This window comes from Lingula anatina, chromosome 2, assembly GCF_051362555.1.
Source record: "Lingula anatina isolate TDL-2025a chromosome 2, LinAna3.0, whole genome shotgun sequence".
In the NCBI taxonomy this organism is placed as follows: Eukaryota; Metazoa; Brachiopoda; class Lingulata; order Lingulida; family Lingulidae; genus Lingula; species Lingula anatina.
The window spans coordinates 11,532,366-11,550,161 of NC_141768.1; the positions used below are offsets into that span (position 1 = coordinate 11,532,366).

Below are 17,796 nucleotides of genomic sequence, written 5' to 3' on the forward strand. Positions count from 1 at the left end.
GACAACTGTATAAATTTTATCTATTATTTTGCTGTAATTTCCATTCTTTGGATGCTTTGATATCACTACATTCAATATGTAATAGAAAGTACGTATGATATCAAAATTATGAAACTTTCTGAATAAATTCAGATACATCCTAAAATACAATATTTTTATTTTGTACATACGTTTATCAAACACGTAAACATTTGGAGGATGAAAGGCAATAGATAGTCCACAGATTAAACAGGGAGTCCTCCAAAGCAGGAGTCCATATTATTACAAGCCTTTTCTCTGTATTCAAACTGTGTCAGCTCAAGGATCAGAGTGAAGAACAACGTATAACTAACGTAAGTCAGTGGATTTGTTATAGCTGTAGTATAGTATGTTATTTCCACTATGAAGTTAATCTTTGTGCTTCTGTCCGGAGCATTCTGATCAGAAGATTTAATATAGTTGTAGTGTAGTGTGGGGTCTCCGCTACGTAGTCAGTCTTTGCGCCTCTGTTCTTATCACACTAATCAGATCATGGTTCACCAAGAAAATAAAACGTAAACATGATATCTGAAAAAGAAAAGAGATGATTTTGTCAGACTTTCATTAAAAAATACATACATATTGACATCATGTTACTGTTCATGTAGCATATAAAATGTCCCATTTAGTGACAGCAAAATATCAAATTCCAATTGAAATTTCATTATTTTAAAGGTTATTACACAATGATTTTTACACACGAAATCTCAGTAAGTTACTTACTTCAACCACTGAATTATTGTTTAGTTTCTGTTTATTTCCTGTTAGGACTGGCTTGCCATCAATATAAATTGGTCTTTTGCCCTCATTGGCTATGTAAAAGTCTCCATTGTTTCTCAATTTAATAATGCCCTGCCGCCTTGAAATCTTCCACGCTGGCCCTTCAAGTGAAAGATCTACATCTATCTGATTATCTTTTGTAGCTCGACCGAGTGTAATCTGTAATTGGTAGTATGAAATTATTAGTTTTCATGCATTTCCTACTAATGACCTATGGCATATAACTCAGTGCTGATGATTCTATTTCTGCTCATGCATGAATTTTATAAATGCTGTAATCTTGTATTTTCCACAAAAATTAACCATATTATAAAGCTTCAACTTTCACTACGTGTTTATTATATTCCTACTGGTAGCATACAAGTCTCACCTCCCTGGATCTCATGAGGTACCTGACCAGTCTTCCCCTGAGAACAGCCAGGGTTTGGTTATCAAAATCTGGAAGACTCACACCTGTAATGAAATGCCACCACAAGCTTTGTATTTTTTTCCCTGAATCATTATCTTTGAAAAATTACACCTGAGTGCATAATAAATTTATACCCAGCTTATAACCTACTTGTTTTATTAAACCATACATTGATTTCAGATTAGACCTGTACTTTGGTTTCAACTTACAAGAAGATTCAAAAGCAAACAGAAAAGTTTTACTTACCAGTCACACTGTCGACTAAAACTTGCCACTTTGGCAATTCTTGCTCTAAATGTCGTATTTCTTTCTTATTTCTTCTATCTGAAACTGCCAATTCTGAAACACAAATGTAGGGAATATAATGTACAGCATATTTTCAAAGTTTGCTAAATTTAGAAATATATTTTTGTCTTCTGCACAATATGCTACTTACCATATTCTAGAGCTTCATCTCTTGGGTCTTTCAGTTCATCATCATTTAACATATCTTCTGCATCAGAGAAATTGAGCACATGGTCTCCCCTAGGCATGGGTTGAACTGCAAACAAAACAGAACAATGACTGCCTTTACAACAGTACCCAGGAAGCGTATAATTCCACTAAAAATTCATAGAAAAATAAATGACAGGTGACTGGTCAGTCAGACTGATTCCACATGGGAGTTAAAAGGACTCTGAATATTTTGCAAGCAGATGGTGATGGCACACAAAGCCACACTGTCTTAAATGCAGAATCTTGTTGCCAATGTAAAATTTGTCGGCAAAAACTGTTGAACTAAAAGCACTGTGTACTCCAGAAAGATAAACAGTGGTAACTGACTACATTAAGTGAAAAAATTGCCTACACATTGTGAACCTGCTGAAAAAAAAGTAACTCAAGGCCATTTGCTCATAAACACAGATCCTGCATAGTCACATGCCTTTTGTCTTGATAATCTTTATAACACTGAACAGAAGACAAAATTCTTCATTTCAGCTCATGACAATGTTATTACCTGACTGATCTGGGAGTAAGTGATATTGTTTCATGAGCAGCCAATGGCCATACAGAGACTTGGCTGTCCTGGTTGGGTAAAACACATCTGAGTTCTCTTCCAGTAGAGTTTGAAAGTGATCCTGACTTGGCTGGCTTGTCTGCAAGATATACATAAAAATATATCCTACTAGAACTGCACAAGATTAATATTACCATACCCATGATATATGATAGTGGGAAAATCAACTGAGATTTTGAACGATTTGCAGGAGATTGGGGTGAGAATTTCAAAAATAATGGTAGCCTAGCAAGTGTGGTGTGACAAAGAATAAAAGCTGACAGTCTTTTGCACAACATTAAATGGTAATTAATTTTACATATTAGATTTAATAAGCACTCTTAATTCAGATCATATGCCCAAAGTGTATTTACCGAGATCACTGTACCCAGAAGCTGTTCCTCCCCTTTGCTGTAAAGTGCCTTGGCATGGACGGCAGCAATCACATCTGGGTGAAGTGTCTGCATAGCACTGATGGCTAGTCTGGAATACAGGCAGAATTCATCAACATACTTCTCATTGCAACTACTGCAGGCATCCTGGGTTTGGTTGTAAACTTAAACACTAGTATTGTTCAGTAAACAAGTACATTGCACAAGCTCTTCATAGCAGATGTTACTTGGTTGCATTGTTTTCAGGTAATACATTTTATTCCTGTAGATAAAATGCTATGACTTTCACGTCTTACTATGTACAGTCTAATGAAAGACCCTAGTTTTCATAACTGCGAGGACAACCTGATTGAAACTGTCTGCAAACAATAAATTAATGAGGACAATGTGCCTAAATATCACACAAAAAGTTGCCCTCATGCCTTATAACTAGAGGTATAAATTAAAAAAAAAAGAAAAGAGGAGCACTTACTTTGATATCACAGGATCGTATAAAATAGCATACCATCTTTCTTGAATTTCTTTTAAAGTGAACTTGCAAGAAAATTTCACTCCCAAATGAACTGACTGAAGATCACAGGTCTAAAATAATGAGAAATAATGTAAGTACATATTTTTTGGGATGTCTAATTACTAATAAATCTCACACTTCAAATGCTCAATGGTATAAGTAAACAACAATTTAATTATACACACACCGTTTATCATTTTCCCTTTAACCAAGAAGAATAGTCAGGTGTCTGACCCCCGTCTCACCTGCTGAACTGCAGTAATCAGAGCCAAGTCATCTTGTGGCTTCCATCTTCCTAGGTCTTTGGCAGAACTTCCTGTTGCTGGTTGCTATTAATAATTACAATATACAGCAATTCATTACATTTGATATGTCTTTTTTAGATGTGTACTATATAATGCAAATTGCAAAATATAGATGCTTATTTCAATAATATATTACTTTTATAACTAAAAGTTATTAATCAATACAAGCAATGAAATTACAAATGGTGTTTTAATTCACCTTATGTTCCACAGTGACAGAGATAACATACCTTTGACTTTTTGGTTCTTTTGGTTGAGGCAGATTTGGAAGGCTAAAAAAGGAATGTGTGACTTGTATATCAATAAAACTTTACTGTTTCCAATTACCCTTTGATATAATATACTAAAAATTCTTAAGTTTAAAATAATGTTAAACTAAGCATAAGTTTTGTTTTAGTCTCTTTAAACTTGGATTGTAAGTCAGGAAATCTCGATTTAGGAAATGAGCGACATGTGAAATGGACCTCTACAGTTTGACACTGCTCTTTAAGTGCAATCATCTGATCAATTATTTCAATTTCTATCTTAACCTCATCAAGGAAAATCTTAACTAAGGCACAGACCAGATGTTTGATACTGAATAATATTTTGAATGATGTCATTCAGTTTGCTTATGGTTCAAAAAATAATTTGAAGCAAGTTCAAAGTCCTCATAATGAGTTGACCAACATCAAATATACACACATCATCATCCAACTGAAACTAAGACAATATAATTTCTGACGGATTTTTGGTCTTTAAGATAGAACATATTTTCCTCCAAAATCAATAACCAGGTGTTTTGTCTATTTTTACCTTTAATGGTAAAATGTGAGAATGAAAAAAATTAAGCAAGGAATGTGAGACTTAGGGACCATTCCCACAGACATTTGGATCGATCTATCTCCCTGGGGAGTCTCACTAAACTGCTATCAACTTAACCAGCTAAAATGTCTGTCACGCCTAGTAAAGCTGCCAGGGGGTAATTATCTTTGCCCCTTAGCTGATGCAGTAGGCGTGACAGACATATAAGCCAGGCAAGTTGATAGCAATTTAGTGAGACTCCCCATGGAGTTAGACCGATCCAGATGGATCGATCTAGGCATGGCAACCCAGTCTTAAGCTCAGGCAGAAGCACAAATATACAGAATACAGCAGCCTCAGCAGGACAGAACAGTACAGCAAGGGGCAACTAATAGTAGTTGCCTGTGTGTATGTGTGTGGCTGCATTTAAGAACTACTGTTCATCAGCTTATTTCTAAGAGAATTCTCCATACTGGTGGAGTCAGATGAGAGTTCTAACTGAAAGGGAGCAGGCAACCCAGTGAAGCACATTGTTCTACCTTTTTCTTCTCTTGTGGAGGTAGAACAGGAGCTGGTGCCGGTTCCAGGGGCTGAGACTCTGGCTTAGGATCAGGAGGTTTCAACCTTCCTCTGTCTGATTTTATAAGGCTACTTTCAACAAGTTCATCATCAAATTTCTTCCTTTTGATTGATCTGGTTGAACTCCTGCGAGTCTGCTTGGAGTCTAAATAAGAATGTGAAATAAATGATGTTCTTGTTTGTGGTCCTGACATCACTGGAGAAGATACATATGAATTTGGAGATTCTTCACTGGAAAGTACAGACCCTGTCTTAAATGACTTTTGAAATCCTGTGGAATCAGTTGAGTTTTCTTCTGCCATTTTTAGGCAATTCTCCTGAAAAAAAATTGAACAGAGATGTCTTACACAGTAATTTTGACATTTTCACTTAATTTTATATGTTAGCTCTTATAAGCCATAAAAACTGGCCTGGCAACAGGAGTAAACTTCCATAAAGGGTAAGATATCATCACAATTATATTTTCAAACATAGAACTGTTAGAAGGGAGAGTGAAAGGTATACATAGATCTCTTCCAAAGGTGAAGCCACAGCCTACCCTCTCTGTTTGTGTGAACACACGTGTACCTGTCAATGTGATTTAAAGTTATTTTCTCAGAGAGACATAAGGATTTTTTTACTCTGTCTTATTGAAAGATGAAATGCCACAAATATGGGCAATTGCACCAGGCACAATACTACTACTATAATTATTATTTTTATATACGATCAAGATGACAGCAAATTTAACTTTGATTAACTCACAGCCTTGGTTTGTAAATTGTAAAATAATGTATGCAATGGCAGATAATTCAGGACGAGTAAGGACGCACGAAGAAACTGACTGAACTTGGAAGTTCAACTTGTATGTGGCGGGGAAACAAAGCTTTTGAAATGTTGTGCCAGAGTAATTTGTGTAAGAGTAGCGTTTTGAAATAGAATTTTTGTTTTGCTAGACCATGGTAGAGAAGGCCAGACCAGGTACTTGGTAGATCTGATTAAGTCAAATGTCTTCAATGATTTTGTTCACACTCTTACTGTCTTACATCATAATAAGCACTTTAAGTATTTCCACCAACCTACCTTCTTCAACAGGAAACAACTAATGTGTATATTAGGAAGCACCTCGCACGTGCACGAGATTTTACGATTTTCTCCTTAATATTATATTAATTATACCCGAAATAAGTCTGTTGATAAGATATTATACTCAAATTGATGACAAAATGAGAAAATGTTTATAATTTTTATGACACAATTTGTACATCTAAAAAGAGTCCCCCACAATGCACTTTTCTGGCGTGGCAGATACCAATATGGCGACCCCCATGAACCGGTGGATCTTTTTGGCAAACTTTTTTCTGCTGCTAGTTCAAGTTTTAGGGGGGTAAGTAGACTTTGGTAAATCTGATTATCGGCGTTAGAATTATTTTGATTTTTCGGTTAGAGTTTTTCCTCTTTATTTAGTTTCACTTCACGTTATAACATGTGGTTTTAACACACAATTTGACGTTTCTTAGATGAAAAGTCTGCAGACAAAAACGTGGATGACTATGATTGGACCATTTTACTGAACAGGACGTAGACATGTGTTGTTGTTTTGACGGATGCACTGTGCTTATTGATAGTTGTTGGCAATATCGGGATAATTGTCCTGACGGTATCACTCAGACAATTTTACTCTATATTGCACAAACTTTCCGACATGAAATAAACTTCGTTGCATTGCATTGCACACATTTTACATGATTTTCTTAACTTCTTAATAATACAGGTAGCTGTGTTAAGAAAGTCATTTCCTTTTTGGCACTTTGGTTTAATTCACGAATAAATTCCTAAAAAAAACTTGTCTGGATAACTGTACTCTGTAGTTTTCCTACTTATGTTATTGTGAAATAAGATCTGGTTAAAGCTGTTCATTGATCACCCAAACCCAATTACAGAGGTGCAAATGAGTTCACAGGCATGCTTTAAAAATGATTTGTGCACAGATTACAAACTATGTTGATTGTATTTTGTATCAATGTTTCACTCTCCTGAAACTATGAATAATAAAAATAATTCATCATTTAATCCCAAAAAGAAATTGTCATGAATTACTGTCACAGATGCAAAACATCCAGCTGTGGAAAGGTTTTACTCACTTTGAAAATTCAATAATCACCAGTTTTGTTCTTTAATTTATCTCCTACAAGTATAACATTGTAAAATTATGATAATATTCTGTGTAGACCAGTTAATTTTTTTTTTCAAGTGACTCTAGTTTGCCTGTCACTGAATATTGTAAGAACAGAAAAATACATTCTACTGACAGTAATATAACCATTTTAATAAACTATTTTCCATCAGTGGACTGTGGTCCAAATATTATATCAGAAATATAAAAAAAAATCATGGAATCACAATGTATTTTCCAGACAGCAATTTCCCAGTGCACCAAGTACTTGGGCAAGATGACACTTTCTGACAATTTTTCTGGGGAACACATCATGTAGTATTAGCAACAACGCAAAGCCCCTCGAGTTACAGTTTAAAAACATCCTTATGTTATATATAATTTACCATGACTGAATAAATACAAAATTTATCGAAACGCGATACAAAAATTAAAATTTTATGGCCCAGAACATACGTTAAGGGAACAAGCATTACAATTTAGGCTCCTTACATAATGTATAGACATGGTAAAAATTAAAAGTAAGTGGGTTTGGGTTTGATGTGTGATTTTTGTTAGCAGCAAAACTTGCCATATAAATTTATATTTTAAGATAAATGGGAATGCAAGACTATGACTATTTGGTCTACAAAACAATCATAATAACTATGCAATAACTCAGTCACTGTAGAAAAAAAGTGTCATATTTACATTGTCTATGAGACATATTAATTTCAGGAGAGACTTCTATAATATTCTTGGTGTACCAAGAAATGCAGACACTAATCAGATCAAAAGAGCATACAGGCGCCTGGCTAAAGAAATGCATCCAGATAAAAACAAAGGGGATGCAGAAGCTAATGAAAAATTTCAAAATTTAGGAGCAGCATATGAGGTATATGTCAGAACAAAATCTAAATATAGAGAATGTACATGACTTTTGTATATCAGAATATAAATGAAAAATGTAACTGTGAATGAAACAAACAAGGGTTCACATATGTAACAAAGCAGTTTGTTTTACAAGTTGTTATATTTCTGTCATAATTTATTTCAGGAATGAGAAAATTAATTAGAATAAACTGACATCTTTTGCAGGTTTTATCTGATCCTGATAAAAGAAAAATATATGACAGGCATGGAGAGGAAGGATTAAACAAACAAGACATGGGTGGTGATCCATTTTCTAGGTACTACATGTACATTGTCCTTGTCAAACTGCTTTCATGGAGTTAAATTTGTTTTTATTTGAATTTTTAAATCACATGCTTTTTACAGTGCAGTATATTTTGTATGCATTGCTTCAAATGATTTGACTTTCAAATATGAGGGGTGTACGAAGACAATAATATTATTTATTGAAGTGATGATCATTTTATGTACACACACTGATATTTTCTTTTCTTTTTTGTAGTTTCTTTGGTGACTTCAGCTTTTTTGGAGGTAACATGAAACAGCATGAGTCAGAAACGCCGAGAGGTGGAGATGTTGTTGTTAATTTGGATGTCACTTTAGAGGAATTATACACAGGAAATTTTGTAGAGGCAAGTTTAGAATTTTTTTCCATCACTTGTAGACACATCAGACGTAATTAATATTTTTTTGAAAACCGCATGTTGAAATACTCAGTATTATTCATGCTATACCAGTTGAATGTGTGACAAAAATTAATCAATGAAGAAATGTTTGTAATCTCAGTCTCCCAGTGGAGGTGTACTGATGTGCTAAAGGGGCACACTTCTGACCACCTTTTCATTTGACAGGTAATAAGATACAAACCAGTTGCCAAACCTGCCCAGGGAACAAGAAAATGTAACTGCCGTCACGAAATGAGGACAGTGCAGCTTGGTCCAGGGAGGTTCCAGATGTCACAAGAACAAGTCTGTGATGATTGCCCTAATGTAAAGTGAGTGCTAAATAGACTTTAAATAATGTTTATTGTATAAATTTAAATAAAATGTAAATTGATGGAATAAACAATTTCAAGAAGCAAGCAACTTTTTAAGACCAATGAAATTACAATTTTAAATAATCTCAACAGTCCTAAATATTTGCCTTTTCTTTTTCAGATTTGTCCCAGAAGAAAAATTATTAGAAATTGAAATTGAACCGGGCATGAGGAATGGACAAGAGTACCCCTTTGTGGCAGAAGGAGAACCACACATAGATGGGGAACCAGGGGATTTGAGATTTAAGATAAACCAACTAAAGTACGAATTTTCAATATTCCACATTTGCATATTTTGTTGAGTTAACAGGCATTTATATACCGGCATAGGATACATGCACGTGTTGAATTTAGTAAAAGTTGTATTTAACAGGAAATACTTACATGATTGTTCATCATATGTTTTTCTCTTTGTTTTATTTTATTGTTCATTATCACAACACATTGGAAAACTGTTAAATTCCAATTTTAATATGATGCAAATTTATACAGATTATTCATTACTTTTTCCAGACATAAAAAATTTGAGCGTCGCGGGGACGACCTCTATACTAATGTCACTATAACACTAGTGGATGCTCTCAATGGCTTTGAAATGGAGATTAAACACTTGGATGGTCATAAGGTATTTAAAGCTACAATTTCAGTTCACTTTTCTCATTGGTATCTGTCTGGCAAATTACAGTTACTTTGATACAATGTTCAGGGGTGGATTTAGGCCGTCTACTGGAAGACGGTCAGATTTTCAAGTTTACATTGTCAGCCATCTAATGTTTTCTGTCGGAAGACGGTCAAAAATGGAAGATGGATCAACAAAGATAATTTGGAAGACTGTCAGAAAATATCTCTGGATCCGCCCCTGATGTTTTAGTACTTAACAATGACTGTGGTGCGTTCCCTACATCAAATGGTAAAATGACACCAAGATCCTGCAAGTATTTAGGTAGCGAGTTGTATAGGCATTAAGTTAAATGACAATATTTAAATTCAGCATATCAGACCCCATGAAAGCAAACTCACCTTGGCACAAATTGTATTCTTTAAACATCGTTTCCCATAAAGTGGTGGTATTTTGACAATTGTACTTCACAGGTAAGTGTGGCATGTAATTTGAAGCAAAGTTTGTTTGAAGCTTATGATCAATAATAATGTGAAAAAGTTTAAAAAATTAAAGTAAAATTATTAATCATTTAGGTCAAAGTGACCAGAGATAAAATTACCTGGCCTGGTGCTAGGATACGCAAGGCAGGAGAAGGAATGCCCAACTATGAAAACAACAACGTGAAAGGAACTTTGTTTATAACGTTTGATGTGGAATTTCCAAAAGTGGTACTTACAGATGAAGATAAAGAAGGTATGTGTGTTAACAATATTTTCCCCTAATTAATTTGATAGAGTGTCACAGTTGTGATCAATCTTTCACAACATCTCCTTTGACATTTTTCCATTATGCAGTCTGTGCCAAATCCTTTTCAACTTAAAAGACCATCTGGGCCACCAGTCTTTTAATCTACTGGCCTGAATCAAAATTTACTGGACCAAGTCCAATTAAAAAAAATTACTTAAATTAACTAATTGAATTTTCTATAATAAATAAAAACAAAAACATGGGGTTTTCAAAAGGTACTTTAAAACACTACATTTAGCTTGTACATTTATAAAAAAATTGGAGTGTATATTACAGGTGAAAAAATTCCACTGGCCTGGCAGAGCCAGTAACTGAGTTTTTCAGAAATGTCACCTGCCCAATCCAATTTTTACTGGCATTGGCAATCTGGCAAGTGGTTAATGTTGCAGGCTGTTATGTAAATGAACTATTTTTTCTCTTTCAGCTATCAAAAATGCTCTCAAACAAGAATCGAAGACAAAAGTATACAATGGCCTTCAAGGTTACTAACACTTTTATATAATTTTTATTTATAGTTTTGGTGGTATTTCTTTATTGATATGGTAATGTGTATATATGGTGTACTGGTTATCATAGAAGAGACCCTTTTGAAATTAAGATAAGTATTTATTTTGATCATGTTATGTTGTGATGTGTAAAGTGAAAAAGACAATGAAATTATTTTTAATAATGCTTTGTTCAGAACTGCACTTCTTTAGGAGATAACAAGCCATGATCATGGTGCCCACATCTCACTTTAAGGCCACGTTGATTGTTCAGGTTGATTATTCAGTTAAACACTTGGTATGTTAGAGAGAAACAAAATTATTGCTGTGACAGTCATAGTTTTGTATATCATGTCATGTATTCAATAATCAGAATGTTTTTTAGACCCTTCAGTACCAAGTAGAATTCTCAAGAGTCATTTGTTCAGTAGGTATCATCTTCAACAATTGATTTAAGGCAAAGATCACTTTAGGATAAAATTCCATCAATCAGACATTCACTGAATTTTCCTATCAAGTCCAACATTAAGTTCATGTAATATTAGGATAGTTTTTAAAACGTTTTCAGATGTTATTCTGTTATTCATTATCATTCTACTGTTTCACCGCTTTGATAGAACAGTTTACAGTTTTTGTATGGCATTGGGGATATTTATTATTTGTAAGTCAGAGAAGACTTTAAGGAACTCTTGGTGTTGCCTAAAATTTCCTTTTTGCTTTGCTTAGTTTTTGTGATGAGAACTGCCAACAAATGGTATCTCGACCATGGTAACAAAGCAAATGTGATGTGCAATTAATATGTAAACATCTGTTTAAAAGATTATGCATTTAGAATTAAGTTGCATAAAAACTTTCCTGGTCTCAGTTTTCACTTTATTGCAACTGCCATATCTGAACCAATAGAATCACTAAAATGTGATATAATTACAAGTTACAAAAAAAATTTTAGCATTTTTATGAAAATATATGTAAAATGACCACTAAAGACCTCTTTCTTCAAATCATCAAGTGTAACTCATGTATGTTACAATTAGTTTGTTGATTTGAAATTCAACAAATGTATTGTTAAGTTTACAGCACCTGTCAACTGGCTTCCATGTGATGTTTACAGAGATCGTGACAGGCTGACATATACAGCTGCAAAGAGACTGGCCTGTTGTATTCAAGATGTCACCTTCAGAAACTGGCATCATGAGGACTGCCATGATTGCCCATTTGAAGATGTAAAAGATATATATAAAATAAAATAAAAACTCATTCTTAAAGGCAGTTTTAGTCCTGTAAATACAATTTTGAAATTGATTTTTCCCAGTTATCTGTCCCTTTCCATTCCTTACTTGGTAAAATTATAATAAAAACAAAAAATTAGTTCTTAATGTCATTCAGCTGTGATAGAGGAACATTATCAAGATCCGAGTTTGAATCTGTAACTCGGACAAACAAACAGTTTTTATGTATGCTACTGGTGACAATCTGTTACTGCAAATCTAACATGCACTACACTCTCAAAGCTGGTTACTGAAGGCATCTTTTCTATCTTTCTCACTATTCTACAAGTGTATTGTCTTCCCCAGTTCCTGGAAGAAAAGAAAAATAAATGAGAAATACACTTTATTTAACAATGCATATTATATTCCCCTAGCAATACTTAGTTAAAACCCATGTATTTAAGTGGCACCATCTCAGATTTTCTCAAAATGTCCAAGGATACAGTTGTTGCCTGCCAGATATGTTAGTATATCATAGAGGTAATGAGGATGTGAAAAACACTGACAAACAAACTTAATTTTATAATGGGCACTATATATCTTTTAAGCAAATGGCAGCCATCTTGGTTTTTCTAAAAATGCCTAAGGATACATGCATTTTACCTACATATTATGGGAAATGGTCATTACTTAAAGAGGAAAGATATTAACTGCTTTACTTTGACTTAGGATAATTTTTTTATACGTCTGCCAAAACAAAGCAACTAGCAGTCTAAAACAAACTTAACCCTTTTCTCACTTTGTATGATACAAGTTCGTTTTTCTCATTTAACAGAAAATTAATTTTCAAAACTCAAGTCCTACAGAGGACTAAGGTACGTAGTTAATGTTTATCAGGGTTCAGAGGGAACTGTCTACTCACCAGTTTCCTTAAATGAGGAGGACAATGACAATGCAAAGTCAATCAAGGAGGATGTCATTTTGTGCTCTGATATTCCATACCTGACATATAAAGTACAACTAATAAAGGCACACATTTTATACAATCATACTTCAAATTTCATTTTACTTTATCATTTTTTACATTACATGTGTAATTACCTCCGCCAAGGGGGTTATGATTTTAGTTGTTATAGAAAGTATGTTTTTGCTGCACAGCGCTGAGACAAACAAGGAGAGTGGATTTAAACAACTCAAATAAAGCTATTTGTCCTTGAATACTTTTTTCACAGTGAAAGTAACCGTAATATAAGAAGTCAATTACCAAAATACTATCCAAGCTCCATTGCTCCAACTACCTTCCGATCTTCTAAAATACCTGACAAAAGTAATTAAAAGAACATAGTTTGAAATACAAAGTTATTAATAACCTGACTTGTTAAACTGGGCCAATACAAGTGAAAAACTACTCAAAATCAGAACTCTGGTCTCAAACAATTTACTTAAAATCAAACACCATGTAAAGTAGAATACTTATCATTAGCAAGAATTGCAAGGGCAGATTGCGGCAGTCTCCTGGGTCTGGACTGTCAGAATTCACGTTTACATTGATGGGTATCTATTTTTTTCTGTTGGAAGACTGCCAAAAATGGAGGATGGATCAACAAAGATAATTTTGAAGACTAAGAAAATATCTCTGGATCTGCCTCTGAATTGTGGCTTTTGTTACACACTGAAAGTATTAAAATATTCAATCTTTATACTGGTCCTCATTTATATTATCTTACCATGGGTTGATCATGTTTTTGCTACGTGATCTCCAAAACAAACTATCAAAATCTCTGCGTATACAATCCCAAAGCATTTCACTTGTCCCTTGACCCTGGTGATTTGAAAGAAGTAAATTATGTTTAAAAAAAGAAGAGCAAGGTGCAATCTTCAAACAGGATATCCGACACTGCATAGAACACTGTAGTAATTACAGGGTACACCTCTATAGAAAATATCTGAACTATTTCATAACTATGCTCCAACTGATTAAACAAGTTAGCTCTAAACTAAAAATAATAACAATAGTGAATATGAATCAAGTTGTAAAATACATCAAGATGTAAATTATAATTAAAAAATCTGAGTAAAAATTTAATAGAAGATAAAACCTTTTCTATGTGTACATGTACCTGACTTTGTAAACTGACAGCAAACTTATCCAGGTACGGCACCTTTACCTCTGACTCATTGGTTATGACAGCCGCAGCATTATACCTGTGATAAATAAAATTTTCTTATATTACTCTTTACATTTGAACTTTTGTATTTGTAAAAATAGCTCTTTAAAAATACATTTGAACCTAGCATGGATTCCCAGTAATGGATGTAAACTACTTCTTGTTTCTTTCACGACTCAAATAAAGTTGACATGGGGGGAAAAAGAATTAGTCCCTCCTTGGCTATAAAAGACCTTGAAAAATTCACCTTCTTCAAATTTTCTTTAATCTACAGACATGAGCCTAGATTAAAAAAAAAAAAAAACTCTGGACACTTATCATGGGACCCAACACCTAAGCTTGACGAATCTCAGGAACCATCAGAATTAAAAACGTGGAATTCCACTTTTCCGCAGATAAAGATTACGTTTTTATCGAATTTACATGTTTATCTGCCACATTAAAAACAGCTAATATGAAGCAATATCCTTTGGTATTTCTCATAGTTATACTATTTGAAACTACATGGTGGTATTTTGTAGGGAAATTTTGACCTCAAGTAGCACCTTGCTAAAACTGGTAATATCATCATTTAATACCTCTATGGAGAGGACATACCATATGACATGCTAGTTACATTTTAATACAATCAATTTAAATAAATGTCTGAAGATGACCAAACAAAACAAAGAAAATTCAAAGATTTTCTATGAGAACTCACTTCTCAGATAAATACAGAGTATTCAATCTCTTTTCAATAAAGGTGAAATAGTCTTCATTGAGATCTTTACCAAATGACCTGCAGGGAAATAAAGAGAAGCTTAGCATTATCATAAGCACAAGTATTACCAGATGATCTAATCTCAAGGCATGTCTTTATCAGTATAAAAAAATATTATTATTTCATCAAAAGTACTATTTGTTCTAATTTTCAACACCACACAACACAGAGGATTATACAAATTTACAAATGAAGTAATGAGTGGTTCAACCTGTTAAACAAAGCCAGTAGTCTCTCACGGTCCACTTCATCAAAACTGGTGTGCATGTGGATTGGTTCTGTGATCTTAAAAAGGGTGCCAAAACCTGGGGAAAATCAGAGATAAATGTAACTTCCAAATTAGAATGTAAAAAAACAAACAAACAAACAAACAAAAATAAAGAAATAATAATAATAATAATAATAAAATAAGTAGAGAGTTGCCAAACCACAAAGGCTTCATTCTTTGGAGGCATGGGTTTGTATCTCAACTCTGCAAACGTGTCACCTGTACCTAATAAAACCAGACTGACTTGAATAACAGATTATCTGAAATTCTACACATATTTTTTGTATATAAATGAGTACCAAATCCTACTATCCATACCTTGATGTGTGAAAAGTTCTGTAAGTATTGCGCCCGCAGAGGTTATCACCACAGAACTTTGAGCTGGCAGGGAGTGCAACAAAGATGAAATTTGTTGAACCTACAACAAATTAAAGACAAGTCATAATTTTTTTATTAATGTGTGCAATAAACATACTAAGCTAATATTTATTTTGAATATGCACAATTTGTACACCTAACATTTTATAAATCTACAATGATACCAAGGTTCTTAAAGAAATTTAATATCAAACATTGTAGCTACTTACCTTCCTTATGTCACACCAGGGTTTAGAATTACAGGTTTCTAAGTCAAGGGGGAGGTTCACATTCGGGATAACCTGGATTTTGCAACAAACACACATTATCTATCGTAATAATCACTGAACCAGAGTTTTAAATTCCTGAAGAAAAAATGACTTTCAAAGTGAGTCTGTACATTAAAGACAGCTAAAGATATCGCTGACAATTTAAATATATATTATGCATCAAATAAACCTGATTAAATATTGATGTAATGCCTTCCTACAGCACAACCAAAAACATTTAAATCTTCATTCATAATTTTGAAGGAAATATTGTGAAAAATTAAAACCTTTTTTACTTCAAAAATCTTTTATGGTCCCTCAGTGTCTGGTCAGAAGATGATGGAGTTGTTAAAAAATAATTAATAAATAATAATAATAATAACTAGAGGATCAGAGAGGCGATACCGCCTCCGAATATTGTACCACCAGCTGGAGCAAGCGCATTCGTATAGACCCCCACATATACAAAATAAGGAACACAGCCACCAGTCTTGTGCTTGCCAAGCTGTAAAAATGCAATCAACAAGAATTTTCAAAATATGCAAAAAATATATATATAACTAAAAATGGTACAATCAAAGTTAAGTTCATTGTAAGGTAGGTCAAAGGTCAATTCCAAGGTCACAGTAAATTGCCAGTATATGACTTCCTATTCAACTTCAATAGTAACTATGGACCTATCTCTGCCAGGTTTGGAGTTAAAAGAAAAAGAAATGAGCAGAGTTCAGTTCATGATAATAAGTAGGTCAAAGGTCAATTTCAAGGTCACACTTAGATTGCCAGTATATGACTTCCTATTCACGTTCAATAGTAACTATGGACCTATGGACCTATCTCTGCCAGTTTTGGAGATAAAGGAGAAGCAAAATATGCAAAGTTCAGTTCATGGTGAAAAGTAGGTCAAAGGTCAATTTTAAGGTAATTTTTAGATTGCCAGTATATGACTTCCTATTCAACTTCAATAGAGACTATGGACCTATCTCTGCCAGTTTTGGAGATAAAAGGGAAGCAAAATTTGCAAAGTTCAGTTCATGGTGAAAAGTAGGTCAAAGGTCAATTTTAAGGTCACATTTAGATTGCCAGTATATGACTTCATATTCAACTTCAATAGTAACTATGGACCTATCTCTGCCAGTTTTGGAGATAAAAGGGAAGCAAAATTTGCAAAGTTCAGTTCATGGTGAAAAGTAGGTCAAAGGTCAATTTTAAGGTCACATTTAGATTGCCAGTATATGACTTCCTATTCAACTTCAATAGTAACTATGGACCTGTCTCTGCCAGTTTTGGAGATAAAAGGGAAGCAAAATTTGCAAAGTTCAGTTCATGGTGAAAAGTAGGTCAAAGGTCAATTTTAAGGTCACTTTTAGATTGCCAGTATATGACTTCCTATTCAACTTCAATAGAGACTATGGACCTATCTCTGCCAGTTTTGGAGATAAAGGAGAAGCAAAATATGCAAAGTTCAGTTCATGGTGAAAAGTAGGTCAAAGGTCAATTTTAAGGTCACATTTAGATTGCCAGTATATGACTTCCTATTCAAGTTCAATAGAAACTATGGACCTATCTCTGCCAGTTTTGGAGATAAAAGGGAAGCAAAATTTGCAAAGTTCAGTTCATGGTGAAAAGTAGGTCAAAGGTCAATTTTAAGGTCACATTTAGATTGCCAGTATATGACTTCCTATTCAACTTCAATAGTAACTATGGACCTATCTCTGCCAGTTTTGGAGATATAAGGGACTAAATGTTATAATTTTGGAGTTACCATAATGTGCCATAAATTTCCTACAGAAAAAATTAATTAAAATAAAGAAAAGGTCATTTTGGTCAAAATTCTTGAAATGGGAGGTGCTCTGAAGTTCCAGATGTTCAAATTTGATGAAATAATGTCATTTTTGACCACAAGTTGTCTGCTTTGCCAAGCCTTATGTTTTATTTTTCCGGAGTTCAAAATTTATTATCCATTACCGTACTGCACATT

At 33.9% G+C, this 17,796-nt stretch overlaps 3 protein-coding genes across 5 annotated transcripts in view; 1 reads left to right on the forward strand and 2 right to left on the reverse strand.

Moving 5' to 3' along the window:
• Window positions 1-6,044, reverse strand: LOC106175183 (microspherule protein 1). Its single transcript, XM_013557053.2, has 12 exons — window positions 5,876-6,044; window positions 4,774-5,130; window positions 3,682-3,723; window positions 3,392-3,475; window positions 3,108-3,217; window positions 2,618-2,726; window positions 2,205-2,343; window positions 1,644-1,748; window positions 1,454-1,546; window positions 1,169-1,251; window positions 742-957; window positions 1-546 (listed from the first exon to the last, which is right to left on the reverse strand). The coding sequence occupies exons 2-12, from the start codon at window positions 5,113-5,115 to the stop codon at window positions 463-465; spliced, it is 1,407 nt and encodes a 468-aa protein (XP_013412507.1). The 5' UTR covers window positions 5,116-5,130; window positions 5,876-6,044; the 3' UTR covers window positions 1-462.
• On the forward strand, window positions 6,035-12,057 carry LOC106175184 (dnaJ homolog subfamily B member 11). The gene is made up of 9 exons (XM_013557055.2): window positions 6,035-6,179; window positions 7,686-7,842; window positions 8,046-8,137; window positions 8,362-8,491; window positions 8,711-8,853; window positions 9,017-9,157; window positions 9,409-9,520; window positions 10,090-10,249; window positions 10,728-12,057. Exons 1-9 carry the CDS (start codon window positions 6,079-6,081, stop codon window positions 10,790-10,792), a joined length of 1,101 nt encoding a protein of 366 aa, XP_013412509.1. The 5' UTR covers window positions 6,035-6,078; the 3' UTR covers window positions 10,793-12,057.
• LOC106175182 (N-acetylglutamate synthase, mitochondrial) overlaps window positions 11,648-17,796 on the reverse strand; it is a 10,687-nt gene continuing 4,538 nt past the window's right edge. For all 3 annotated transcript variants that reach the window (XM_013557052.2, XM_087003655.1, XM_087003656.1), the window contains exons 8-16: window positions 15,780-15,851; window positions 15,511-15,610; window positions 15,136-15,229; window positions 14,865-14,942; window positions 14,117-14,201; window positions 13,724-13,818; window positions 13,261-13,314; window positions 12,919-12,998; window positions 11,648-12,365 (exon numbers count right to left, since the gene is read on the reverse strand). In XM_013557052.2, the coding sequence (XP_013412506.2) occupies window positions 12,334-12,365; window positions 12,919-12,998; window positions 13,261-13,314; window positions 13,724-13,818; window positions 14,117-14,201; window positions 14,865-14,942; window positions 15,136-15,229; window positions 15,511-15,610; window positions 15,780-15,851 (690 nt within the window). In that variant the 3' untranslated portion in view covers window positions 11,648-12,333. The remainder of the gene's footprint in view (window positions 12,366-12,918; window positions 12,999-13,260; window positions 13,315-13,723; window positions 13,819-14,116; window positions 14,202-14,864; window positions 14,943-15,135; window positions 15,230-15,510; window positions 15,611-15,779; window positions 15,852-17,796) is intronic.